The 27,468-nt window shown below is 47.6% G+C and overlaps 1 protein-coding gene across 1 annotated transcript; it reads right to left on the minus strand.

Moving 5' to 3' along the window:
* Positions 1-7,066: 7,066 nt before the first annotated feature.
* Positions 7,067-26,132, minus strand: LOC143768420 (uncharacterized). Its single transcript, XM_077257094.1, has 4 exons — positions 26,053-26,132; positions 8,640-8,714; positions 8,163-8,242; positions 7,067-8,079 (listed from the first exon to the last, which is right to left on the minus strand). The coding sequence occupies exons 1-4, from the start codon at positions 26,099-26,101 to the stop codon at positions 7,732-7,734; spliced, it is 552 nt and encodes a 183-aa protein (XP_077113209.1). The 5' UTR covers positions 26,102-26,132; the 3' UTR covers positions 7,067-7,731.
* Positions 26,133-27,468: the final 1,336 nt, after the last annotated feature.

Consider the following 27,468-nt stretch of genomic DNA (forward strand, 5'->3'; position numbering starts at 1 on the left):
AGTTGGCTGTAGGCGTTCGCACCCCCTCCTCCTCCTCATCCTCCTGCAGAAGCTACAGCTCTTCCACAGAACGCAGTCTGCCAACCACTCCATCGGCAGATGACACTGTTGCACACCAGTTGTCCCATTATGGGCCAGCTACTGCCAAGCGTCAGCAGGCTGTATTGGCTATGAAGTGCTTGGGCGACAACAGACACACCGCGGAAGTTCTGTCCGAGTTCTTGCAACAAGAAACGCAGTCGTGGCTGGGCACAGTAGATCTTGAGGCAGGCAAGGTAGTGAGTGATAACGGAAGGAATTTCATGGCTGCCATCTCCCTTTCCCAACTGAAACACATTCCTTGCCTGGCTCACACCTTCAACCTGGTGGTGCAGTGCTTATTGAAAACTTATCCTGGGTTCTCCGACCTGCTCCTCAAAGTGCGTGCACTTTGCTCACATATCCGACGTTCGCCTGTACACGCCAGCCGTATGCAGACCTATCAGCGGTCTTTGAACCTTCCCCAGCATCGCCTAATCATAGACGTTGCAACAAGGTGGAACTCAACACTGCACATGCTTCAGAGACTGTGCGAACAGAGGCGTGCTGTTATTTATTTGTGGGAGGATACACGGGCAGGCAGTAGGATGGCAGACATGGAGTTGTCAGGTGTGCAGTGGTCTAAGATACAAGACATGTGTCAAGTCCTTCAGTGTTTTGAGGAATGCACACGGCTGGTTAGTGCAGACAACGCCGTAATAAGCATGAGCATCCCCCTAATGCGTCTGCTGATGCAAAGTTTGACGCACATAAAGGAGCAGGCGTCTGCACCAGAGGAAGAGGAAAGCCTTGATGACAGTCAGCCATTGTCTGGTCAGGGCAGTGTACAGGACGAGGTAGCGGGCGAAGAGGAGGTGGAGGACGAGGAGGATGATGGGGATGAGTATATTTTTAATGCCGAACCTTTCCCGGGGGCACAGGAAATTGGTTGCGTGTCACGGCCGGGTTCTGGTTTTTTGAGGGACACAAGTGACGTAGATTTGCCTGCAACTGCCCCTCAACCAATCACAACCGGAGATTTGACAACTGGAACTTTGGCCCACATGGCGGATTATGCCTTACGTATCCTAAAAAGGGACACACGCATTACGAAAATGATGAACGATGACGATTACTGGTTGGCCTGCCTCCTTGATCCACGCTATAAAGGCAAATTGCAAAATATTATGCCACATGAGAACTTGGAACTAATATTAGCAACCAAACAATCAACTCTTGTTGACCGTTTGCTTCAGGCATTCCCAGCACACAGCGCACGTGATCGTTCTCACACGAGCTCCAGGGGGCAGCAGACTAGGAGTGTTAGGGGTGCACACATCAGAAGTGGCGTTGGACAGAGGGGTTTTCTGACCAGGTTGTGGAGTGATTTTGCTATGACCGCAGACAGGACAGGTACTGCTGCATCAATTGAAAGTGACAGGAGACAACATTTGTCCAGTATGGTTACTAACTATTTTTCATCCCTTATCGATGTTCTCCCTCAACCGTCATTCCCATTTGATTACTGGGCCTCCAAATTAGACACCTGGCCAGAATTGGCAGAATATGCATTGCAGGAGCTTGCTTGCCCGGCAGCAAGTGTCCTATCAGAAAGAGTATTCAGTGCTGCAGGTTCAATATTAACCGAAAAAAGGACTCGTCTGGCTACCCAAAATGTTGACGATCTAACATTCATTAAAATGAACCACAACTGGATTTCGAAATCTTTTGCCCCACCTTGCCCGGCCGACACCTAGCTTTCCTATGAAAAGCTCTTGCCTGTGAATTACTTTTCTAATGTCTAATTTGCTGCAGCTGATTGTACAGCATACGACATGTTTACACCTCCCTAAATGGCAAAACTCCCCACACGGGGCCGTGGTATCGCGACTTGGCGCAAGCACCCGTGAGACTGCTGTTTGTCTGAAGAGGTGGGTGTGCTCGCTTTTGGTTGACGGCATTGCTACTGGGTCCCTCATAGTACAATGTAGTGTCTCTGGCGGTGGTGGTGCGCACCCAACGTCAGACACACCGTTGTAACATGAGGGGCCCTGGGGCGGTCCCGCCGGCCTCAAGAGAGTTCCCCCCTACCCCAGCTCAAAATGTGCTCTACCACGTCCAAAATTATGTCGCACAGCTCCACCAATCTTTAGTCTATTCGCTGACATCATTCAATGTCTGGCACTGACAATACAAATTTGTAGACATCTATGATGCAACTTAAAGTAGTCTGTGTCTGTGTCCTATATTGGCACCATTAAATAGTTACTGCCAAATTACTATGTCAGAAACTCAGTAGATGAGCCCACCCCTGTACCTAAGTATGCCACCTTTTTTTTTGTTGTGGTTGTTTTGCGAGACATTAACATCTATTTATATTTTGGGAGTACTGGGACAGACACTCCTTGCACTACTCCTCCACTCACCACCAAGCTGCCTGTGTATCCATGTAACCGCTGTAAAGCTGCCATGAGCCTATTGTTTGTTATTTTAGGCCTTTGATAGCCTGTCTGCGGTCCCTACTTTAAATACTCCACTGACCACCAAGCTGCCTGCCCGTGTATCCATGTAACCGCTGTAAAACTGCCATAAGCCTATTGTTTGTTATTTTAGGCCTTTGATAGCCTGTCTGCGGTCCCTACTTTAAATACTCCTCCACTCACCACCACCAAGCTGCCTGCCCGTGTATCCATGTAACCGCTGTAAAACTGCCATGAGCCTATTGTTTGTTATTTTAGGCCTTTGATAGCCTGTCTGCGGCCCCTACTTGCAATACTCCTCCACTGACCACAATGCTGCCTGGAGTGCCTGCCTGTGTATCCATGTAACCGATGTAAAACTGCCATGACTGCCTACTGTTTGTTATTTTAGGCCTTTGATAGCCTGTCTGCAGCCCCTACTTGCAATACTCCTCCACTGACCAGACCACTGCTGCCCGTGTACCCCTGGAACCAATTATAAAGTGCCTACAGCCAGCCCATTTTCTTATGTTAGGCCTTTGAAGCCTGTCTGCGGTCCCTACTTTAAATACTCCTCCACTGACCACCAAGCTGCCTGCCCGTGTATCCATGTAACCGCTGTAAAACTGCCATGAGCCTATTGTTTGTTATTTTAGGCCTTTGAAGCCTGTCTGCGGTCCCTCCTTCCACTAGTCCTCCACTGACCAGACCACTGCTGCCCGTGTACCCCTGGAACCAATTATAAAGTGCCTACAGCCAGCCCATTTTCTTATGTTAGGCCTTTGAAGCCTGTCTGCGGTCCCTACTTTAAATACTCCTCCACTGACCACCAAGCTGCCTGCCCGTGTATCCATGTAACCGCTGTAAAACTGCCATGAGCCTATTGTTTGTTATTTTAGGCCTTTGATAGCCTGTCTGCGGTCCCTACTTTAAATACTCCTCCACTCACCACCACCAAGCTGCCTGCCCGTGTATCCATGTAACCGCTGTAAAACTGCCATGAGCCTATTGTTTGTTATGTTAGGCCTTTGATAGCCTGTCTGCGGTCCCTACTTTAAATACTCCTCCACTGACCACCAAGCTGCCTGCCCGTGTATCCATGTAACCGCTGTAAAACTGCCATGAGCCTATTGTTTGTTATTTTAGGCCTTTGAAGCCTGTCTGCGGTCCCTCCTTCCACTAGTCCTCCACTGACCAGACCACTGCTGCCCGTGTACCCCTGGAACCAATTATAAAGTGCCTACAGCCAGCCCATTTTCTTATGTTAGGCCTTTGAAGCCTGTCTGCGGTCCCTACTTTAAATACTCCTCCACTGACCACCAAGCTGCCTGCCCGTGTATCCATGTAACCGCTGTAAAACTGCCATGAGCCTATTGTTTGTTATTTTAGGCCTTTGAAGCCTGTCTGCGGTCCCTCCTTCCACTAGTCCTCCACTGACCAGACCACTGCTGCCCGTGTACCCCTGGAACCAATTATAAAGTGCCTACAGCCAGCCCATTTTCTTATGTTAGGCCTTTGAAGCCTGTCTGCGGTCCCTACTTTAAATACTCCTCCACTGACCACCAAGCTGCCTGCCCGTGTATCCATGTAACCGCTGTAAAACTGCCATGAGCCTATTGTTTGTTATTTTAGGCCTTTGATAGCCTGTCTGCGGTCCCTACTTTAAATACTCCTCCACTCACCACCACCAAGCTGCCTGCCCGTGTATCCATGTAACCGCTGTAAAACTGCCATGAGCCTATTGTTTGTTATGTTAGGCCTTTGATAGCCTGTCTGCGGTCCCTACTTTAAATACTCCTCCACTGACCACCAAGCTGCCTGCCCGTGTATCCATGTAACCGCTGTAAAACTGCCATGAGCCTATTGTTTGTTATGTTAGGCCTTTGATAGCCTGTCTGCGGTCCCTACTTTAAATACTCCTCCACTCACCACCACCAAGCTGCCTGCCCGTGTATCCATGTAACCGCTGTGAAACTGCCATGAGCCTATTGTTTGTTATGTTAGGCCTTTGATAGCCTGTCTGCGGTCCCTACTTTAAATACTCCTCCACTGACCACCAAGCTGCCTGCCCGTGTATCCATGTAACCGCTGTAAAACTGCCATAAGCCTATTGTTTGTTATTTTAGGCCTTTGATAGCCTGTCTGCGGTCCCTACTTTAAATACTCCTCCACTCACCACCACCAAGCTGCCTGCCCGTGTATCCATGTAACCGCTGTAAAACTGCCATGAGCCTATTGTTTGTTATTTTAGGCCTTTGATAGCCTGTCTGCGGCCCCTACTTGCAATACTCCTCCACTGACCACAATGCTGCCTGGAGTGCCTGCCTGTGTATCCATGTAACCGATGTAAAACTGCCATGACTGCCTACTGTTTGTTATTTTAGGCCTTTGATAGCCTGTCTGCAGCCCCTACTTGCAATACTCCTCCACTGACCACACCAATGCTGCCCGTGTACCCCTGGAACCTATTTAAAAGTTCATAGAGCCTAGTTATATATTTTATTTACTATTAATAAGGCCATGATGGACTACGCTGTACCACGCTACAAGCTAACCAGTCGACACTTCTTTTGCGAGAAAAGCCATCCCAACCCTCCACCAGCATGTAGAAGACCGCATTGTCCATGCACTCTGGCAATCTGTGAGTACAAAGGTGCACCTGACAACAGACGCATGGACCTGTAGGCATGGCCACGGAAGATTACGTGTCCATTACGGCGCAATGGGTTAATGTGGTGGATGCATGGTCCACAGGGGACAGCCTACTAAGTCTGTCTGCAGTCCCTAATTCAAATTGTCCTCCACTGTCTAAATCGGAGCTTCCACCTTCTGGCTTTCGGCCTATAGTATCAGAAATTAAACTGCATTTGGCCTTCAACTTTGGTTAGGGCCTACTAACGGCTTCTGCCCCTCCCTGGTGTTGCCCTCAACTAAATAAAGCTGAGCTTCAACCTTCTGCTCCAAATTACCATTTTGAAAAATGCAATAGGCTTTTCCGGCCTACTAAAGGTGTCTGTCTGTGTGCCCCTGCCTGGTGTTGCCCTCAACTAAATAAAGCTGAGCTTCAACCTTCTGCTCCAAATTACCATTTTGAAAAATGCAATAGGCTTTTCCGGCCTACTAAAGGTGTCTGTCTGTGTGCCCCTGCCTGGTGTTGCCCTCAACTAAATAAAGCTGAGCTTCAACCTTCTGCTCCAAATTACCATTTTGAAAAATGCAATAGGCTTTTCCGGCCAACTAAAGGTGTCTGTCTGTGTGCCCCTGCCTGGTGTTGTCCTCAACTAAATAAAGCTGAGCTTCAACCTTCCGGCTCTCATTAAGTGGTTTTAAAAAAAAAAATGGTGGTTAGGGCCTACTAACGGCTTCTGCCCCTCCCTGGTGTTGCCCTCAACTAAATAAAGCTGAGCTTCAACCTTCTGCTCCAAATTACCATTTTAAAAAATGCAATAGGCTTTTCCGGCCTACTAAAGGTGTCTGCCCCTCCCTGGTGTTGTCCTCAACTGAACAAAGCTGAGCTTCCACATTCTGGCTTTCGCCCTATACTATCAGATATTAAACTGCATTTGGCCTACTAGTGTGGTTAGGCCCTTGAAACAGTGTCTGCTGCTCTTGGGTTTGCTACTCCACTGAACAAAGCAATGCCGCCTGTTTAGTCCTGTTACCAATTTTGAACTGCATGTAGCCTACTTTATTCTTTGGCCCTATATCTGTTTCCTCCTCATCCTGCCCATTGCCCAGCCACTGCTAAATGAGTCTGCTGGTACATTGACCTAGACCACTACATTCCCCTTGTACTCTACACAGCCAGAATCTGTCCCTGCTGAAAGTAAGGTTCCCCTTCCCGCATGTTATACCACCTTACACAGGGACAAAGAGGAAGGTGCAGATGAAAGTGCAGGTTCCTTCATCAGGTGGGGGGGCATACTCGTTGGCGACGTCACTGGCACAGGGCCCCTCAGAGTACGCAAAAGTGTCGCTGCTGGTGGGAGGCGCCCCCGCCATGCAAACACACCGCCGTACTTTGAGGGGCCCTGTGCCAGTGGCAATGCGAACGAGTGGGCCCCCCCCTGCTTGCTCAGGATCACAGCACTTGCAACTTTTAAATACTTACCTTTCCCTGCAACACCGCCGTGACGTAGTCCGCATTTCCTGGGCCCACGAAAAACTTGAGCCAGCCCTACTCCCCCCACAACTTTCCCCCAATTCCCTATGCCCAACTATTATTATACAGTTAATTAAGATTGGCAAGCTTCAGAAACAAGAATGGATGTTTTTGGCATTAAAATGGGCACTGTAGGTGTTTTCCTGGCCTCCACTCACTGCCGACTATGCTTCCCCATTGACTTGCATTGGGTTTCGTGTTTCGGTCGATCCCCGACTTTTAGCGATAATCGGCCGACTGCACTCGACTCGACTCTGGACAAAATCGGGTTTCCCAAAACCCTACTCGATCTTAAAAAAATGAAAGTCGCTCAACCCTAGTACTAAGGTCCCTATGTCTAAAGCTTTTGATCCAGAAGAAGGCAAAAACCCCAGGACACCTTCAGCCAATTTGTGTCACAGGGGAAAAATTACTTCTTGCCCCCGAGAAAAGGCGATCAGTCCTAGAACCCTGGATCAAACCTAATTATATTATTACTCATTATCTAACTAACATTACAGTGCTAATTCTACTACTACTATAGTTATAATTATTATAATATCTAGGGTTTTGTATTTTTTATAGATTTTATATCTATTATTTACATCCTGCTCTCTTATTACAGTACTATTCTAACTTTTCTACAACTATTTCACATTACAGCACTGACTGAGCTACGACTATAATTATTTTAATTTACTGTAGGTTCTTGTCTTTTTATAGATATAAATATTTTATATTCTTACTATTATTAATACTGCTATTTTATGACTTTATTATTCTAAGTTTTCCATTATAATTAATACTACCCTATTCTTACACTGTTGATCCAGAAGAAGGCAAAAACCCCAGGACACATTCTGCCAATTTGTTTCACAGGGGAAAAATTCCTTCTTGACCCCGAGAAAAGGCGATCAGTCCTAGAACCCTGGATCACACTGCTATTCCACCTACTACTATTACTACTGTTACTTTATTACTATTTTATGACTTTCTTATTATCACTAATCAAATTACTCTTGTTAGTCTAATACTGATATATTGTCACTATATTACTATTATGCTCCTATTATTATTTCTAGTGTTTTTAATACTTACGTTCCGTATCCGATGTTATCGGCAGAGAGGTCCCAGCAGGATGGTCCACATGATGTTCTTCCATGTCATGGGAGAGGCTTGGCTGACTTGGTGGCGGAAGTTGTGCGGCCTGGTCCTGCTTCTTCGTGTGGTGTTTCTCAGGAGCCTAATGTCCAGTTTGATCTTCTTTGCCGCCATCTCCTCTTCTTCCTTCTTTTCATTCTCGTCTTCCTCTTCGTCCAGATAGGCCAGCATTTCTCTCAGCGTCCTTTCTTCTTCCCTCTTCCTCTTCTCACTGGCTCGGAGACTTATAGATGGAGCGGGCTGTTCTTCGTCCCTTACAGCATACCTTCTCTGGGCTTCTGGGTTGGTTGGCATGAGGCGCTAGGAAGAGAAGACATGAAGTTAGAAGGATGACGAGGATTACCCGAGTACACAACTTCCTTTACCTTAGCTTTCTCACTGACCTCCTTCTTGTAGAGGGGTGACGGGAGAAGCTTGATACAATACGCCAGTCTTCTCAGTTGCTCCTCAGGTGTGACGTAAACTGACGAAAACACAACCAGATCTTAGGATCAATCTTAACCGTACAAAGAGGATGTGATAGAGAAGCCACTACTGAAATTTACTAAGCGGCACTCAGGAAAAAACATAAAAGCGCCATAAACTTTCATTTTATGTCAGAAGGAGCTCACTGATAAATTCTCAGTTAGCTAATTCTGCAGCAGCCAGCAATAAACAGCCCAGCATCAAGATTATAGGAGGCAAATAGTGGAATTTTTTTCACAAAACTTCCTTGCAAAAATATTATTTACCTCAAAATATAAACATTTAAGTAAAAAAAAAGCCCCCAAAGATGGACAACCCCTATATAGTAAAGCCCCAGAAGCCCACCCACCAGCAGTGTAGAGAACGGTCAGTTATCATAGACTGATGGATACTACCTGATCCAGCGCTGGCAGAGTACCGGCTCCACATGGTGACCGCTGACATCTTCTCTGATAAAATGCATCCAAATCCTATAAGACATCAGGAATAGTCAGCAGGGGTTTTGGTAATTGATTGTGTTGGGTAAACAATAACTTGGTAATGATCAGATTTATCAGAAAGTGTCAGTTCTGGTGTGTGAGTGCGTGTGATGGATGCGGGGTCCGTCCGGTGCATTATCTCACGTGTTATACCTGGAATCTCGCACTGACCGCAGGTGTCTGTCTTCACACTCGGATGAGATGTAACAAACTGACTTTTTTTTCGAATTCAAACTGATCAATCCTATTGGTTGTTCATGAATGCAGTTACCATGGTGACAGAATTATCTGAAGATTTAAAGGGACCGGATGCTGTTATAGTGCTATAGTACATTTTAGTATAAAGTTCAGCAAATACTGGATATTACGTGGTCCTATGCAGATAATGTGGGGGCAAATATATCTCTTTATAATAGATACTTAGGGGTACAATGACTTGTGTTGACAAGTGTATAAAGAAGGCTGATAATGTATTTAATGGTCCTAAGATTGTGGTTTATGCTCACTGCAAATCTAAATGTTGATCAGAAGTCACTGGGAGAGATTTATCAGGGAAATATGACAGCATTATGTAATGTGCAGCAAAATCTGTATTTCATGATTTGCTTCAGGTGTTTTAAACCCTTTCTGTGTCTTATCTGATAAGAGGCGTGGCTTAGCAGAAATGGGTGTGGTTTATATGAGAGGGGCGGGTCTAACATTCTGCTCCAGAAATTACACCCAAAGTGTAGCTCACAATTCTGGCACAAAACAAGCCAATAACTAACTAGGTGATGTAAATCTGAACAAGACGGTCTAAAAATGTGCCAGATTTATCAAATGGCAGCTGCGAGCAGGGCATCAGGGAATTACTGCTCTGACTGGCGTATGGGGCCCGATGAGCAGAGGGGGCCCGCATGGGACCACATCTCTTCTACTCACCAGGCCCCAGCAGCAGGATTATGCCGGTGCCGTGCGCACCCGCGAGCCAATAGTTAAAAGCAGGCCTGGAGTGTGCATCTGCCAAGGCAGGCTGGCAGGTCTCCACCACAAAGTGGGCCGCCGGACGTTGAAATCTTGAGTGATGGCCCTGTTTGTGCGCGCTGTCTAGTTAGTGCGTGCGCGCGGCTGCTGCCCTTGTCAGCGCAGGCATGCAGGAGACCGCGCGCGCACACACAGGGCCACGTTAAAAATTTGAAAAGGCGGTGCACAGAGGACGCCTCTATCTGTATCAGACACTGGCCTGCCTGTACCAGCGTCAGAGAACCCTTCTCTCACTGCCTCTTCAGTGCAGATGCTGGACAGTGGATCCCATTGGAGCTGCCTCATCTCCTCATCCTCCCCCCATCTCAGGGACCTGGGTGAGTCTGAGACCCAAGATGAAAACTTGTTTTATGTATACACAGCTGATGAGTATATAATGTACTGACAGTACTGTATATAGACTGCTGTATAACCTATAATGTATGTACAGCAGTCTATATACACTCACCGGCCACTTTATTAGGTACACCATGCTAGTAACGGGTTGGACCCCCTTTTGCCTTCAGAACTGCCTCAATTCTTCGTGGCATAGATTCAACAAGGTGCTGGAAGCATTCCTCAGAGATTTTGGTCCATATTGACATGATGGCATCACACAGTTGCCGCAGATTTGTCGGCTGCACATCCCAAAGATGCTCCATAAAAGGCAGGATGGATCCATGCTTTCATGTTGTTTACGCCAAATTCTGACCCTACCATCCGAATGTCGCAGCAGAAATCGAGACTCATCAGACCAAGCAACGTTTTTCCAATCTTCTACTGTCCAATTTCGATGAGCTTGTGCAAATTGTAGCCTCAGTTTCCTGTTCTTAGGTGAAAGGAGTGGTACCCGGTGTGGTCTTCTGCTGCTGTAGCCCATCTGCCTCAAAGTTCGACGCACTGTGCGTTCAGAGATGCTCTTAGGCCTACCTTGGTTGTAACGGGTGGCGATTTGAGTCACTGTTGCCTTTCTATCAGCTCGAACCAGTCTGCCCATTCTCCTCTGACCTCTGGCATCAACAAGGCATTTCCGCCCACAGAACTGCCGCTCACTGGATTTTTTTTCTTTTTCGGACCATTCTCTGTAAACCCTAGAGATGGTTGTGCGTGAAAATCCCAGTAGATCAGCAGTTTCTGAAATACTCAGACCAGCCCTTCTGGCACCAACAACCATGCCACGTTCAAAGGCACTCAAATCACCTTTCTTCCCCATACTGATGCTCGGTTTGAACTGCAGGAGATTGTCTTGACCATGTCTACATGCCTAAATGCACTGAGTTGCCGCCATGTGATTGGCTGATTAGAAATTAAGTGTTAACAAGAAGTTGGACAGGTGTACTTAATAAAGTGGCCAGTGAGTGTACATTATATGGGCAATACTGTTACTGATGTGTACATACGTTATATAAGTGATACTGCTGTGTATATATATGTGTGTATATATATAATATACACCCACACACACAAAGCAGTATCGCCTAAATAAGTATACAGAAGTATATATATATATATACAGCATATACAGTATATATGTATATATATATACTAGATGGTGGCCCGATTCTAACGCATCGGGTATTCTAGAATATGCATGTCCACGTAGTATATTGGTCAGACACGTAGTATATTGCCCAGTGACGTAGTATATTGCCCAGCTACGTAGTATATTGCCCAGCCACGTAGTATATTGCCCAGTGACGTAGTATATTGCCCAGTGACGTAGTATATTGCCCAGTGACATAGTATACAGCACAGAGCCACGTAGTATATTGCCCAGTGACGTAGTATATTGCCCAGCTACATAGTATATTGCCCAGCCACGTAGTATATTGCCCAGCCACGTAGTATATTGCCCAGCCACGTAGTATATTGGCCAGCCACGTAGTATATTGCCCAACCACGTAGTATATTGCCCAGTGACGTAGTATTTTGCCCAGTGACATAGTATACAGCACAGAGCCACTTAGTATATTGCACAGCCATGTAGTATATTGCCCAGCCACGTAGTATATTGCCCAGTGACGTAGTATATTGCCCAGCGACGTAGTATATTGCCCAGCGACGTAGTATATTGCCCAGCCATGTAGTATATTGCCCAGCGACGTAGTATATTGCCCAGCGACGTAGTATATTGCCCAGCGACGTAGTATATTGCCCAGTGACGTAGTATATTGCCCAGTGACGTAGTATATTGCCCAGTCACGTAGTATATTGCCCAGCGACGTAGTATATTGCACAGCCATGTAGTATATTGCCCAGCCACGTAGTATATTGCCCAGCCACGTAGTATATTGGCCAGCCACGTAGTATATTGCCCAACCACGTAGTATATTGCCCAGTGACGTAGTATTTTGCCCAGTGACATAGTATACAGCACAGAGCCACTTAGTATATTGCACAGCCATGTAGTATATTGCCCAGCCACGTAGTATATTGCCCAGTGACGTAGTATATTGCCCAGCGACGTAGTATATTGCCCAGCGACGTAGTATATTGCCCAGCGACGTAGTATATTGCCCAGCCATGTAGTATATTGCCCAGCGACGTAGTATATTGCCCAGCGACGTAGTATATTGCCCAGCGACGTAGTATATTGCCCAGTGACGTAGTATATTGCCCAGTGACGTAGTATATTGCCCAGTCACGTAGTATATTGCCCAGCGACGTAGTATATTGCACAGCCATGTAGTATATTGCCCAGCCATGTAGTATATTGCCCAGCCACATAGTATATTGCCCAGTGATGTAGCATACAGCACAGAGCCACGCAGTATATTGTACAGCGATGTAGTATACAGCACAGAGCCATGCAGTATATTGCACAGCGATGTAGTATACAGCACAGAGCCACGCAGTATATTGCACAGCGATGTAGTATACAGCACAGAGCCACGTAGTATATTGCCCAGCCACATAGTATATTGCCTAGCCACGTGTGTCACAGGTTAAAAAATAAAAAATAAACATACTCACCTTCCGATCCGAGTTCTGTCGCCTGTGCGAGGTACATGGAGCGCCCTGTTATGATCCTAGTGGCAAGGATCGCAGGACGGACTAGCTAAGTAACTGAACAGACGACTAGCTCTGGGGAGGTGGTAACTAGATTGACCGCAACCTGATCCTATCCGCAAACAACTATAAGTAGCCGTGGAACGTTACCTGAAAATCCTAGACGTCTCTTCACGGCCTGAGAAACTGACTATTCCTGGAGGGAAAAAAAGTCCTCTCTTGCCTCAGTGGAATGACCCCAAAGATATAGAATAGCCCCCCACAAATATTAACGGTGAGTTAAGGGGAAAGCACAAACACAGAGATGAAATCAGATTTAGCAAATGAGGCCCGCTAATACTAGATAGCAGAAAATAGGAAGGGAACTGTGCGGTCAATAAAAAAACCCTATTCAAAATATCCACGCAGAGATAGCTCGAGCCCCCGCACCAACTAACGGTGCGGGGGAAGCAACTCCGTACCCCAGAGCTTGCCAGCAACAAGAAATCACATATTAGCAAGCTGCACTAGACTCATCTTACACAGAAATCATATTGCAGGCAGATGAGCAAAAAATATTCAAACAGAACTTAGCTTATCCTGAAGAGGCAGAAAACGAGATAATCAGGAGTAATCAGAATAGCACTGAATACATTGACAGCCGGCAACAAGTGGAAGTGAAGCAGAGCTAAATAGGAGCCTCCCTGGTGACTAACGAGGCAGCTGATCCAGCCAGACCCGCAGGATAATAAACCAAACCACCAGGTGGAGCCAAAAAACCAAAGTCACACAATACCATCTGTGACCACAAGAGGGAGCCTGAAAACGGAGTTCACAACAGTACCCCCCCCCTTGAGGAGGGGTCACCGAACCCTCATCAAAACCCCCAGGGCGATCAGGGTGAGCCACATGGAAGGCACGAACCAAATCGGCCGCATGAACATCAGAGGCGACAACCCAGGAATTATCCTCCTGACCATAGCCTTTCCACTTAACCAAATACTGAAGCCTCCGTCTAGAAATACGAGAATCCAAGATCTTCTCCACCACATATTCCAATTCTCCCTCAACCAGCACAGGGGCAGGAGGCTCAACCGAAGGAACCACAGGCACCACATACCTCTGCAACAACGACCGATGGAACACATTATGAATAGCAAACGATGCCGGGAGGTCCAAACGAAATGACACAGGGTTAAGGACTTCCAAAATCTTATAAGGACCGATAAACCGAGGCTTAAACTTAGGAGAGGAGACCTATATAGGAACAAAGCGAGAAGACAACCACACCAAGTCCCCAACGCGAAGTCGGGGACCCACACAGCGACGGCGGTTGGCAAAGCGCTGAGCCTTCTCTTGTGACAGCTTCAAATTGTCCACCACATGATTCCAAATCTGATGCAACTTATCCACCACAACATCCACTCCAGGACAGTCAGAAGGCTCCACCTGACCCGAGGAAAAACGAGGATGAAACCCTGAATTACAAAAAAAAGGCGAAACCAAAGTAGCAGAACTAGCCTGATTATTAAGGGAAAATTCGGCCAATGGCAAAAAAGTCACCCAGTCGTCCTGATCAGCAGAAACAAAACATCTTAAATAGGTTTCCAAAGTCTGATTAGTGTGCTCGGTTTGGCCATTCGTCTGAGGATGGAAGGCCGACGAAAAAGACAAATTAATGCCCATCTTAGCACAAAAGGTCCGCCAAAATCTAGACACAAACTGGGATCCTCTGTCGGAAACAATATTTTCAGGGATCCCGTGCAAACGAACCACATTTTGAAAAAACAGAGGAACCAACTCGGAGGAGGAAGGCAACATAGGCAAGGGCACCAAATGGACCATCTTAGAAAAACGATCACACACCACCCAAATGACAGACATTCTCTGAGAGACAGGGAGATCTGAAATAAAATCCATGGAAATGTGCGTCCAAGGCCTCTTCGGGACAGGCAAAGGTAACAACAAGCCACTGGCACGAGAACAGCAAGGCTTAGCCCGAGCACAAATTCCACAAGACTGAACAAAGGAACGCACATCCCGCGACAAGGAAGGCCACCAGAAGGACCTAGCCACCAAATCTCTGGTACCAAAAATCCCAGGATGGCCTGCCAACACCGAAGAATGAACCTCGGAAATAACTCTGCTGGTCCATCTATCTGGGACAAACAGTCTCTCCGGTGGACAACGGTCAGGTCTATCCGCCTGAAACTCCTGCAGCACTCGTCGCAAATCTGGGGAGATGGCAGACAAAATCACCCCTTCTCTGAGGATACCAGCTGGCTCTGAATCACCAGGAGAGTCAGGCACAAAACTCCTAGAAAGAGCATCAGCCTTCACATTCTTCGAACCAGGCAGGTATGAGACCACGAAATCAAAACGAGAGAAAAACAACGACCAACGAGCCTGTCTAGGATTCAGCCGCTTGGCCGACTCGAGATAAATCAAATTCTTGTGATCAGTCAAGACCACCACACGATGCTTAGCTCCCTCGAGCCAATGTCGCCACTCCTCAAATGCCCACTTCATAGCCAACAACTCCCGATTACCAACATCATAATTCCGCTCGGCAGGCGAAAACTTTCTTGAAAAGAAAGCACATGGCTTCATCACAGAGCCATCAGAGCTTCTCTGCGACAAAACAGCCCCCGCTCCAATCTCAGAAGCATCAACCTCGACCTGGAAAGGAAGGGAGACGTCTGGCTGACATAAGACCGGAGCCGAACAAAACCGGCGCTTCAGCTCCCGAAAGGCCTCCACAGCCGCAGGAGACCAATTAGTAACATCAGAACCCTTCTTGGTCAAATCCGTCAATGGCTTAACAACACCAGAAAAATTAGCGATGAAGCGACGGTAAAAATTAGCAAAACCCAAGAACTTCTGAAGACTCTTAACAGATGTAGGCTGAGTCCAGTCATGAATAGCCTGAACCTTGACTGGGTCCATCTCAATAGCAGAAGGAGAAAAAATAAAACCCAAAAAAGAAACCTTCTGGACTCCAAAAAGACATTTTGAGCCCTTCACAAATAAAGCATTGGCACGTAGGACCTGAAACACCATCCTGACCTGCTTAACATGGGACTCCCAATCATCCGAAAAAACCAGAATATCATCCAGATACACAATCATAAATTTATCCAGATATTCACGGAAGATGTCGTGCATAAAGGACTGAAAGACAGAAGGAGCGTTGGAAAGTCCAAAAGGCATCACCAAGTACTCAAAATGGCCTTCGGGCGTATTAAATGCAGTTTTCCATTCATCACCCTGCTTAATACGCACAAGGTTATACGCACCATGAAGATCTATCTTGGTGAACCAACTAGACCCCCTAATGCGAGCAAACAGATCAGATAACAATGGCAAAGGATACTGAAATTTGACCGTGATTTTGTTTAGAAGGCGATAATCAATACAAGGTCTCAGGGAACCATCCTTCTTAGCCACAAAAAAGAACCCCGCACCAAGAGGGGAGGAGGAGGGGCGAATAAGTCCTTTCTCCAAAGACTCCTTTATATAACTCCGCATAGCAGCATGCTCCGGCACTGACAAATTGAAAAGTCGTCCCTTAGGAAACTTACTACCAGGAATCAAATTTATAGCACAATCACAATCCCTATGAGGAGGTAGAGAACTGAGTTTGGGCTCATCAAATACATCCTGGTAATCCGACAAAAACGCAGGGACCTCAGAAGGAGTGGATGAAGCAATTGACACCACAGGAGTGTCGCCATGAATTCCCTGACAACCCCAACTTGACACAGACATTGCTTTCCAATCCAGGACTGGATTATGAGTCTGCAACCATGGCAGGCCCAACACGACAACATCATGCAAATTATGCAATACAAGAAAGCGAATCACCTCCTGATGAACAGGAGTCATGCACATGGTCACTTGTGTCCAGTACTGAGGTTTATTCGTAGCCAATGGTGTAGCATCAATTCCCCTTAGTGGAGTAGGGAATTTTAAAGGATCCAAAACAAAACCACAGCGCCTGGCAAATGACAAATCCATCAGACTCAGGGCAGCACCTGAATCCACAAAAGCCATAACCGGGTAAGATGACAGGGAACAAATCAGGGTAACAGACAAAATAAACTTAGGCTGTAAAGTACCGATGGTGACAGATTTATCAATCTTTCTTGTGCGCTTAGAGCATGCTGAGATAACATGAGCTGAGTCACCACAGTAAAAGCACAACCCATTTTGCCGTCTATAATTTTGCCGTTCACTTCTGGTCAGAATTCTATCACATTGCATAGACTCAGGTGTCTGTTCAGCAGACACCGCCAAATGGTGCGCAGGTTTGCGCTCCCGCAAACGCCGATCAATCTGAATGGCCAGAGTCATTGACTCATTCAGACCTGCAGGCGTAGGGAACCCCACCATGACATTCTTAATGGCTTCAGAAAGACCTTTTCTGAAATTTGCAGCCAGGGCACATTCATTCCATTGAGTAAGCACCAACCATTTCCGAAATTTCTGGCAGTACACCTCTGCATCATCTTGCCCCTGAGAGAGGGCCAACTACGCTTTTTCAGCCTGGTTCTCAAGATTAGGTTCCTCATAGAGCAATCCAAGGGCCAGAAAAAACGCATCCACACTGAGCAATGCAGGATCCCCTGGAGCCAATGCGAAAGCCCAATCTTGAGGATCGCCACGCAAGAAAGAAATAATAATCTTAACTTGCTGAACAGAATCCCCAGAGGAACGAGGTTTCAAAGAAAGAAACAATTTGCAATTGTTCTTAAAATTCAGGAACCTAGATCTATCTCCAGAAAACAACTCCGGAATAGGTATTCTAGGCTCTGACATAGGACTGTGCACAACAAAATCCTGAATACTTTGTACCCTTGCAGCAAGATGATCTACACTGGAGGCTAAACTCTGGATATCCATATCAGCAGCTGAACTCAGAGCCACACCAAGATTAAGAGGAGGAGAGAAGCCAGACACACAGCAGCTAGACACACGGCAGCAAAAAAAAAATAAAAACATTTCTCCAAGCTTCTTTTCTCCTGCTTCTGCCATGCAATTAACACTTTACTGGCCGGCTGTACTGTTACGATCCTAGTGGCAAGGATCGCAGGACGGACTAGCTAAGTAAGGGTACTGTCACACAGTGCAATTTTGATCGCTACGACGGCACGATTCGTGACGTCGCAGCGTCATATGATTATCGCTCCAGCGTCGTAGACTGCGGTCACACTTTGCAATCATGGCGCTGGAGCGATGCCGAAGTCCCCAGGTAACCAGGGTAAACATCGGGTTACTAAGCGCAGGGCCGCGCTTAGTAACCCGATGTTTACCGTGGTTACCAGCGTAAAAGTAAAAAAAACAAACCGTACATACTCACCATCTGATGTCCGTCAGGTCCCTTGCCGTCTGCTTCCTGCTGTGACTGAGTGCCGCCGTACAGTGAGAGCAGAGTGCAGCGGTGACCTCACCGCTGTGATCTGCTCTCACTTTCCGGCCGGCAGACAGTCAGAGCGGGAAGCGGACGGCAAGGGACCTGACGGACATCAGATGGTGAGTATGTACGGTTTTTTTTTTTTACTTTTACGCTGGTAACCACGGTAAACATCGGGTTACTAAGCGCGGCCCTGCGCTTAGTAACCCGATGTTTACCCTGGTTACCAGCGAACGCATCGCTGGATCGCTGTCACACACAACGATCCAGCGATGACAGCGGGAGATCCAGCGACGAAAGAAAGTTTCAAACGATCTGCTACGACGTACGATTCTCAGCAGGGTCCCTGATCGCAGTAGCGTGTCAGACACTGCGAGATCGTAACGATATCGCTAGAACGTCACGAATCGTGCCGTCGTAGCGATCAAAATTGCACTGTGTGACAGTACCCTAACTGAACAGACGACTAGCTCTGGGGAGGTGGTAACTAGATTGACCGCAACCTGATCCTATCCGCAAACAACTATAAGTAGCCGTGGAACGTTACCTGAAAATCCTAGACGTCTCTTCACGGCCTGAGAAACTGACTATTCCTGGAGGGAAAAAAAGTCCTCTCTTGCCTCAGTGGAATGACCCCAAAGATATAGAATAGCCCCCCACAAATATTAACGGTGAGTTAAGGGGAAAGCACAAACACAGAGATGAAATCAGATTTAGCAAATGAGGCCCGCTAATACTAGATAGCAGAAAATAGGAAGGGAACTGTGCGGTCAATAAAAAAACCCTATTCAAAATATCCACGCAGAGATAGCTCGAGCCCCCGCACCAACTAACGGTGCGGGGGAAGCAACTCCGTACCCCAGAGCTTGCCAGCAACAAGAAATCACATATTAGCAAGCTGGACTAGACTCATCTTACACAGAAATCATATTGCAGGCAGATGAGCAAAAAATATTCAAACAGAACTTAGCTTATCCTGAAGAGGCAGAAAACGAGATAATCAGGAGTAATCAGAATAGCACTGAATACATTGACAGCCGGCAACAAGTGGAAGTGAAGCAGAGCTAAATAGGAGCCTCCCTGGTGAATAACGAGGCAGCTGATCCAGCCAGACCCGCAGGATAATAAACCAAACCACCAGGGGGAGCCAAAAAACCAAAGTCACACAATACCATCTGTGACCACAAGATGGAGCCTGAAAACGGAGTTCACAACAGCGCCCCCAGACGCAGGGCCGCGGGGTACTCGGTACCGGGCCTCTCTGTCTCGGTCCTGGGGTTGTCACGGTGGCTAGATCCGGTCCGTGACCCTGCTAAGGGGAGTCCAATGAAAGGTGTGATGGTGGTGCGTGGTGCAAGTCGCGAAGAATAACGAGGACACAGGGTTGCAGTCGCTTTACCTCTTTACTGAAGGCTTCAGGATCCGCAATCCAGAGCACTGTTAACAGAGCTGGCTAAGACCGGCCGGTCCAAAGGCACATCCAGAGTTCCCTTTGCAGGTGGAAATCAGTGCCTACCTTCTAGCACCTGTGTGTTGTAGTACCTCCCTGCTGAGCAACACGGGATAGTCCTCACAACTGTTGTTTCTGTTTCTGATGTTCTTTCTCTCCGTCCCCAGATGATTTGGCTAGGACGCACCCGTATCACGGGTAGGCCTGGAGTTATTCTGGGACCCTAGAGACGCCCCTCTCCCACAATTGCCCCCTATGTCTGCTTAGGTGATTTAGGTGAGACAGCCAACCTATAATTAACTGTCCTGCCACTGTTTGAAGTAATGCTTGGAGCCCAATACTTCCTCGGCGTTCCAGCCATCGGCTACGCGCCTCAGTAGGATGTTGCCACGATCTTAAGGCACGACTCCTACTGGCTCTATTCTCCTTTGTGCTGTGATCTCGTTTCTCACTTCTCCACAATAAACCTCGCTTCATGTCCTTTCTTAGGATGCCACCACAACGGGTGCAGGCGCGGCTCCGTAACGTTCTGTCCTTTTCGCTAGGCCACTGTCAGGATCCCACCCCTGACAGAGACCCCCCTGAATCTTCCCTGCAAGACCCTCTGCCACAGGATGTTGCCTGGATCAAACCCAGTCAGCTTCTCCCTAACTTCCTATCCAACCCCCAGTTTTACCAGATTGTGAGGAGTGGCCTAATACATAGAACCCTTTGCTCCCCCTGGTGGCCAGAGTGTGAAGTGTAATGTGTGACTGTGATACCTGGTCAGGTGAACTCCTTTAGTGCCATCAGATGTACCATCACTCCCCTTAGTGGCGGAGTGTCAGTACTGCAACGACCAGGACTCTGGGGCGCTGCACTCCCCCCTGGTTAAATCCAGTACTCCCGGACTGGGAAGAAGAACAACAATACATGTTAGCAAAAGACATACAAATTTTTGGAACGCAATGAACAAGTAAATTTAACAGTGCTTCCCTTTATGGGAGGTGAGGACGCTTGAACGTTACAAACAGAAACATATTTACATTTTTACTTAAGGTTATAAATAACACTTATGACTAACTCGACTATAAATAACCATCATTACCCAGCCGGGTATTCTATCTACTAAGTGCAAATTTTGAACAATAATTTAACTTTTCCTTTAAGGGCGTATAAGCTGAACCCACTAAAGGCCTACTATAAAAACTCTAAGATATAAATTAACTTTGTCTTTATTTTCTAAGTACAACACTTTTACTTTGAACATGCAGGACCGCCTGGCTACTCGTCCAGGCCTACTGCCTCTCTTTCTCAATTTTTATTCACAGTATAAGAGCAGTCAACCATGTCTCTGTGGTTTCCAGGAGGACTCACTAACCCCTACGGGTTAACTTTATTGAAATTCGGCTTTCAACTCTTTCCTGTCCTCAATCTCTAGTAACATCATTAAACAATTCCTATTGCTATCTAACTAACTACATACTATCCCTATGTAAACATTATTACAATCCAACTTTTCTTAAAGCAACATCATATTTAAGTGCAACACGTGAACATTCCCTTTAAGAGGGACTCAAGTCTCTTTGAGGTAGTGCAGACTCTCTATCTGCAAGTCCGTTTAAAGGCAAGAACTTCTGCGCTGTATTCAAGAACAGTCTCTTCAAAAAGTTCTCCTTTTTGTAAAACCAGTAGGGGGCACCTTTAAGAAGGTGCGAACTATTTACAACACAGTTTGTGAACCATTCACCGTCCATGATTCGGCAGTCTTTGTAAACAATGATGAACAAAAGCAAAAACTAAAAGCAAAAACAATAGGGATCCCGGGTAAACAAAGGGATCCCTTTAAGAATAACCCTGGTCAGGTTTAAAGCAGCAAAACATCAGGAAAGCAGACAGTTAACTATTTACATCCTCATGGCTCCGAGGTCTATTCTCACAGTAGGTTACACCGCAGCAGCTGGTGGCGAACACCTCCTGACCGGTAGGGCTGTGGTTCTTTGTCCCCGGCTGATGCGGGGTCGGTGTCATTGGTTTGTCTCCCAGGTGCGGTCAGGTCACCCGGCGTTTGGATTCGAATGTCGGCTTTGGTCGCAAGTTCGGTAGCGGCAATAATGCACACCGTAGTGATAGTGGTAGAGTTTGTCAAATCAGGGTTAATCGTAGTCGGGACAGCAGGTGGCGCTACTGCCGGCTCGCATCGTTGGACGTCTCGAGCGCACCACCCCTGCGCACTCCGGTGGTGAGTGTAGGTCACCTGATCCCCTCTGCATAGTAGCTGATTGTCACATGTATTGCGGAACGGGGTCTTCACATTGTAGCTGGTAAAGAAGATTTCAGTCGGCAGTCCCGGTTCTTGTATAGAGCCCCAACCCCGTTTCGGGTGAAAGGCTAGTACAGTCCCCTGTTTTACCAAGTCCTTCTTACCGCGTGCAGTCTTTGGGTATTGTACTTTCGGTGGGTCACTTTGTTCAGTCTCTTTTCGGTTCTTCCAGTGCAGAATTAAGCATTGTTTATACTGTTCCCAGGTGAGCACAGCAATGCTGAGGCCCTCCTGCCTGGCCGCGTCTGGCCCAATCCTCGGGGTATCCCATTGGAAGATCACCCCCTCCGAGCTCACATCTAGCGGTTCTCCCATAGTTGTCGGTAACGGAGGCACCACCTTCTCCATAGTATCGGGGGTTATCACTACCAGCTCGGGGGAGAAGAATCGGTCATTGTTGGGATGGGGAGCAGTCATGGGAGCAGGATCGGTCGGGAGAGCAGGGGCGCTTTCCATACCTGCGTCTGATGTGGTTCCATCGATGCTGATCTGTTCCACTGACGAGGACACTGGAGTCGGCTGCGGCTCGGACCGTGGCTCTTCCAAGGCGTCCTCCTGGCACAGCTCCGACTTCCATTGCTTCGCATCGGCTGGCTCCATGTCCGGGATAGGTTGACTCAGCTCCCCCGCCTGCGGCTCCGAGAAGTTCAGGTCCTTCAGCTGTGGTGAGTTCGGACCCACTTCTGGCTGGTGGGGATAATCCGGGATCACTCCGTCGTCGTTCAGGTACTCGCTGGTCACCTTCGTGGTCTCGAGGTCGGTAGCTGCACATGCACCTGGCTCCGCCATTTCTCCGAGGTGGAGCTCCTTCTTGTCTTGGTTCCCGCCGTTGCAATCTGGGGGGCGGTTCTCCTCGGCTTCGGGGCAGGTCATCATCTTGCAGCAGTAGTCGGAGGGGGCGGTCGCCACTTTTGGCGCCGCTTTGATAGTCTCCTCCCATGGCACGCCCTTCTTCCTCTGCGCTCCTCGTGGCGCTGCAATGGCGGCGGTTTTGGCGGGAATGTTTGGCGGCAATAGCAATACACAGTCATTGCAACAAATCACGGTTCAAGCACAATTCAGACACAGTTCCAAGGCACACATGACCTGATTCTTCAGGCTTAAGTAGATCCTGTTCGTGACGCCAAGTTGGAGCGCCCCCAGACGCAGGGCCGCGGGGTACTCGGTACCGGGCCTATCTGTCTCAGTCCTGGGGTTGTCACGGTGGCTAGATCCGGTCCGTGACCCTGCTAAGGGGCGTCCAATGAAAGGTGTGATGGTGGTGCGTGATGCAAGTCGCGATGAACAACGAGGACACAGGGTTGCAGTCTCATTACCTCTTTACTGAAGGCTTCAGGATCCGCAATCCAGAGCACTATTAACAGGGCTGGCTGAGACCGGCCGGTCCGAAGGCACATCCAGAGTTCCCTTTGCAGGTGGAAATCAGTGCCTACCTTCTAGCGCCTGTGTGTTGTAGTACCTCCCTGCTGAGCACCACGGGATAGTCCTCACAACTGTTGTTTCTGTTTCTGATGTTCTTTCTCTCTGTCCCCCAGATGATTTGGCTAGGACGCACCCGTATCACGGGTAGGCCTGGAGTTATTCTGGGACCCTAGAGACGCCCCTCTCCCACAATTGCCTCCTATGTCTTCTTAGGTGATTTAGGTGAGACAGCCAACCTATAATTAACTGTCCTGCCGCTGTTTGAAGTAATGCTTGGAGCCCAATACTTCCTCGGCGTTCCGGCCACCGGCTACGCGCCTCAGTAGGATGTTGCCACGATCTTAAGGCATGACTCCTACTGGCTCTATTCTCCTTTGTGCTGTGATCTCGTTTCTCACTTCTCCACAATAAACCTCGCTTCATGTCCTTTCTTAGGATGCCACCGCAATGGGTGCAGGCGTGGCTCCGTAACGTTCTGTCCTTTTCGCTAGGCCACTGTCAGGATCCCACCCCTGACAGAGACCCCCTTGAATCTTCCCCGCATCACCCTCTGCCACAGGATGTTGCCTGGATCAAACCCAGTCAGCTTCTCCCTAACTTCCTATCCAACCCCCAGTTTTACCAGATTGTGAGGAGTGGCCTAATACATAGAACCCTTTGCTCCCCCTGGTGGCCAGAGTGTGAAGTGTAATGTGTGACTGTGATACCTGGTCAGATGAACTCCTTTAGTGCCATCAGACGCACCATCACTCCCCTTAGTGGCGGAGCGCCAGTACTGCAACGACCAGGACTCTGGGGCGCTGCATACAGGCGGCAGCTTCCGGTCCCATCCTGCTCGCGCAGGCGCGCAGGGCCTGTGATGACGTCGCGGTCACATGACCGTGATGTCACGGCAGGTCCTGCTCGCGCAGGTGCGCAGGGCCTGTGATGACGTCGCGGTCACATGACCGTGACATCACGGCAGGTCCTTCTGCCAGACCACCCGTGCGACCGGAACGTGCCGGTTGCATCGCGAGGAGCGGGAAAGGCGGCGTAGGTGAGTATATGATCATTTTTTGTTTTTTTTATTATTTTTAACATTAGATGTTTTTACTATTGGCGCTGCATAGGCTGCGTCAATAGTAAAAAACTTGGTCACACAGGGTTAATAGCAGCGGTAACGGAGTGCGTTACCTGCAGCATAACGCGGTCCGTTACCGCCGGCATTAACCCTGTGTGAGCGGTGAGCGGAGGGGTGCATGCGGGCGCCGGGCAGTGAGTGCGGGGAGTAATGAGCGGCGCATTTTCTTCCGGATTGTGCGCGTCGCTGATTGGTCGCGGCAGCCATGACAGGCAGCTGGAGAGACCAATCAGCGGACGAATAACCGTTACAGACAGAAGGACAGACGGAAGTGACCCTTAGACAATTATATAGTAGATATACACACACAAACAGTGTCACCTATATAACGTATATAGACGTCAGTAGCAGTACTGCCTATATGTATGTAGACTGCTGTATATACAAGTGAAACTGGCTGCTACTGCTGTATATAATTACAGTATCACCTATAAATTGTATATACCGTATATACTCGAGTATAAGCCGAGATTTTCAGGCCAAAAAAATGGGCTGAAAGTGCCCCTCTTGGCTTATACTCGAGTCCTGGTCGGCGGGGGGGTCGGCGGGTGAGGGGGAGCGACGACGGTCACATACTCACCTGCTCCTGGCGCTCCTGATGCGGTCCCTGCGTGCCCCATGGTCTCCGGCGCCGGCACCTTCTTCCTCTGTTCAGCGGTCACGTGGTACCGCTCATTAAAGTAATGAATATGGACTCCACTCCCATAGGGGTGGAGCCGCATGTTCATTACTGTAAAGAGCGATACCATGTGACCGCTGAATAGAGGAAGAAGCTGCGGGCGCCAGAGATCATCTGTCCGGGAGAAGCTGCCAGGGACCACGCCGGGGGCAGGTGAGTATTTCATATTCACCTTTCCTCGTTCCATCGCTGCCCCATCTTCCGCGTCCTCTACAGTGACTGTTCAGGTCAGAGGGCGCGATGACGTATTAGTGTGCGCGCCACCCTCTGCCTGAACAGTCAGTGCGGAGAGACGGGACGCTGAGGAGCAGCGGGCAGCAAGAGAGGTGAGTATGTCATTTTTTTATTGCAGCAGCAGCATTATATGTGGCACATTGTTATATGGAGCATCTATGGGGCCATAATCAGCATTTGTGCAGCATTATATGGGGCATATTTTAATATGGAGCATCTTATGGGGCCCATCATAAATTTTATGGAGCATTATATGGGGCGTATTTTGTATGGAGCATATTATGGGGCCCATTATGAACTGTATGGAGCATTATATGGGGCTCCTGATTCAATATGGATATTGAAAAACACTTAACGTACTGATGTCTCAATTAATTTTACTTTTATTGGTATCTAATTTTGTTTTTGACATTTACCTGTATAATGTATAGATTACTGTATAGGCAGGATGGAAACAGATGGTGCATGATCATGAGGCAGGATGGAGACAGATGGGGCAGGATCATGGGGCAGGATCAGAGGCGTAGCTAGGGTTTTGGTTCAGGAAGGGGCGAAGCCCCCTAATAGTGGATGAGAACCTCAGCAGATGACCGCGATGTTATTGAAAATAATCTCTTATATAACGACCAACACTGATATTACCTCCATATGGTCAGTGGTAGATACCAGCCCTACAGAGCATATAACAGATCACAGCACAGTTATAGATAATGACTTACCGCTGATGTTCTTTCTGATGGAATCGTTCACTTTTCCCGTCTTTTCCATCTGGCCCCGACTGACATGACAACTTCTTCCAGCCAGGACTCGTCTGCAGAGAATACAACAAAGACACGTTTCACTTCTCACATTCCAGCCCCATCACCATCTATTCCCAACCTGCACAAACTCCTCATCCTGCTGATACCCCAATACTGAGCTGCTGCTGTAGTATGTGTCCCTATTACTACCCCTGATACCCCAATACTGAGCCGCTGCTGCCTTATGTGTCCCTATTACCGCCCCTGATACCCCTATTACTGCACCTGCTGTGTGGTTCTCTGTGCCCTCTAAATTCTAAAGTAACCCTCTTTAATATAGTAATGCCGGGTGCAAGTACCCTAGAAAACAGAGCCCATATTTTGCCCCCTAGAAAGTAATATTGCCCTGCGTGCCCCTTTAATAGTCACAGTAACCTGAGTTCCCCTATAACAATAAGTGCCCACTTTACATTTAATAATGTCCAGAGTCTCCCCCTGTACAGCTCCCCTTTGCACAGCATGATGCTCTCTTATACACAGTATAATGCCCCCTCACTGTATAGTACCACCCACACAGTATACTGACCCCTTTTTCATATTTCTAGTGCAGTCATGCAATTCAATTTTCATATTTCATATTTGCATGCTATCGCGCTACCGCATGCTGCTTAATTTGTTTGATTGTATATGAGTTGGTGACTCTAGGTAAGCACCTGTTCAGACCTAGTTTATGTTTGGATGTGACGGTCAGTTTTTTAAATTTGTATTCACTAGCCTTCTAACTGAGCACTGTGCTTAGCCTCAGGCATTTTTAATCACAGCAGGACCCTATCGCTCCACAGATATATAGATTTCAGTCCAAAAGAGGATACACATTAGGTTCCCCTACAGATAAAGATAAAGAAACGAGAATCGCCTTAACGTGGCTTCCAGGTTCACATGAATTGTCCAATTTATGCAATAAGCTTTCTCAATTTTTCATATTTCTAGTGCAGTAATGTAATTTAATTTTCATATTTCATATTTGCATGCTATGGCGCTACAGAGTGCTGCTTTATTTGTTTGAAAATTTATAATTGGTAGAGAAAGGTTGAACTTGATGGACCTAGGTCTTTATTCAACCTATGTAACTATGTAACAAGTATGAAGTAAAGAATAGTGATAAGTGAGTACTAAAATGCTCGGGTGCTTATTACTGGAGTCGAGCAAATTGTAATGCTCTGGTGCTCGACCTGAGTAACGAGTATAATGCAAGTCAATCGGAAGCTTGAGAATTTTTTCCGTGCCCCCGTAGGTCTGGAGGAGGTCTAAAACTTGCTGAAAACCAGGGAAACAGTGCTGAAATGGCATGGGAACAACATGGGGAAGACCCCTGGAAGCATCTCTGAATCCTAG

The sequence above is a fragment of the Ranitomeya variabilis genome, chromosome 4 (assembly GCF_051348905.1).
Source record: "Ranitomeya variabilis isolate aRanVar5 chromosome 4, aRanVar5.hap1, whole genome shotgun sequence".
In the NCBI taxonomy this organism is placed as follows: domain Eukaryota; kingdom Metazoa; phylum Chordata; class Amphibia; order Anura; family Dendrobatidae; genus Ranitomeya; species Ranitomeya variabilis.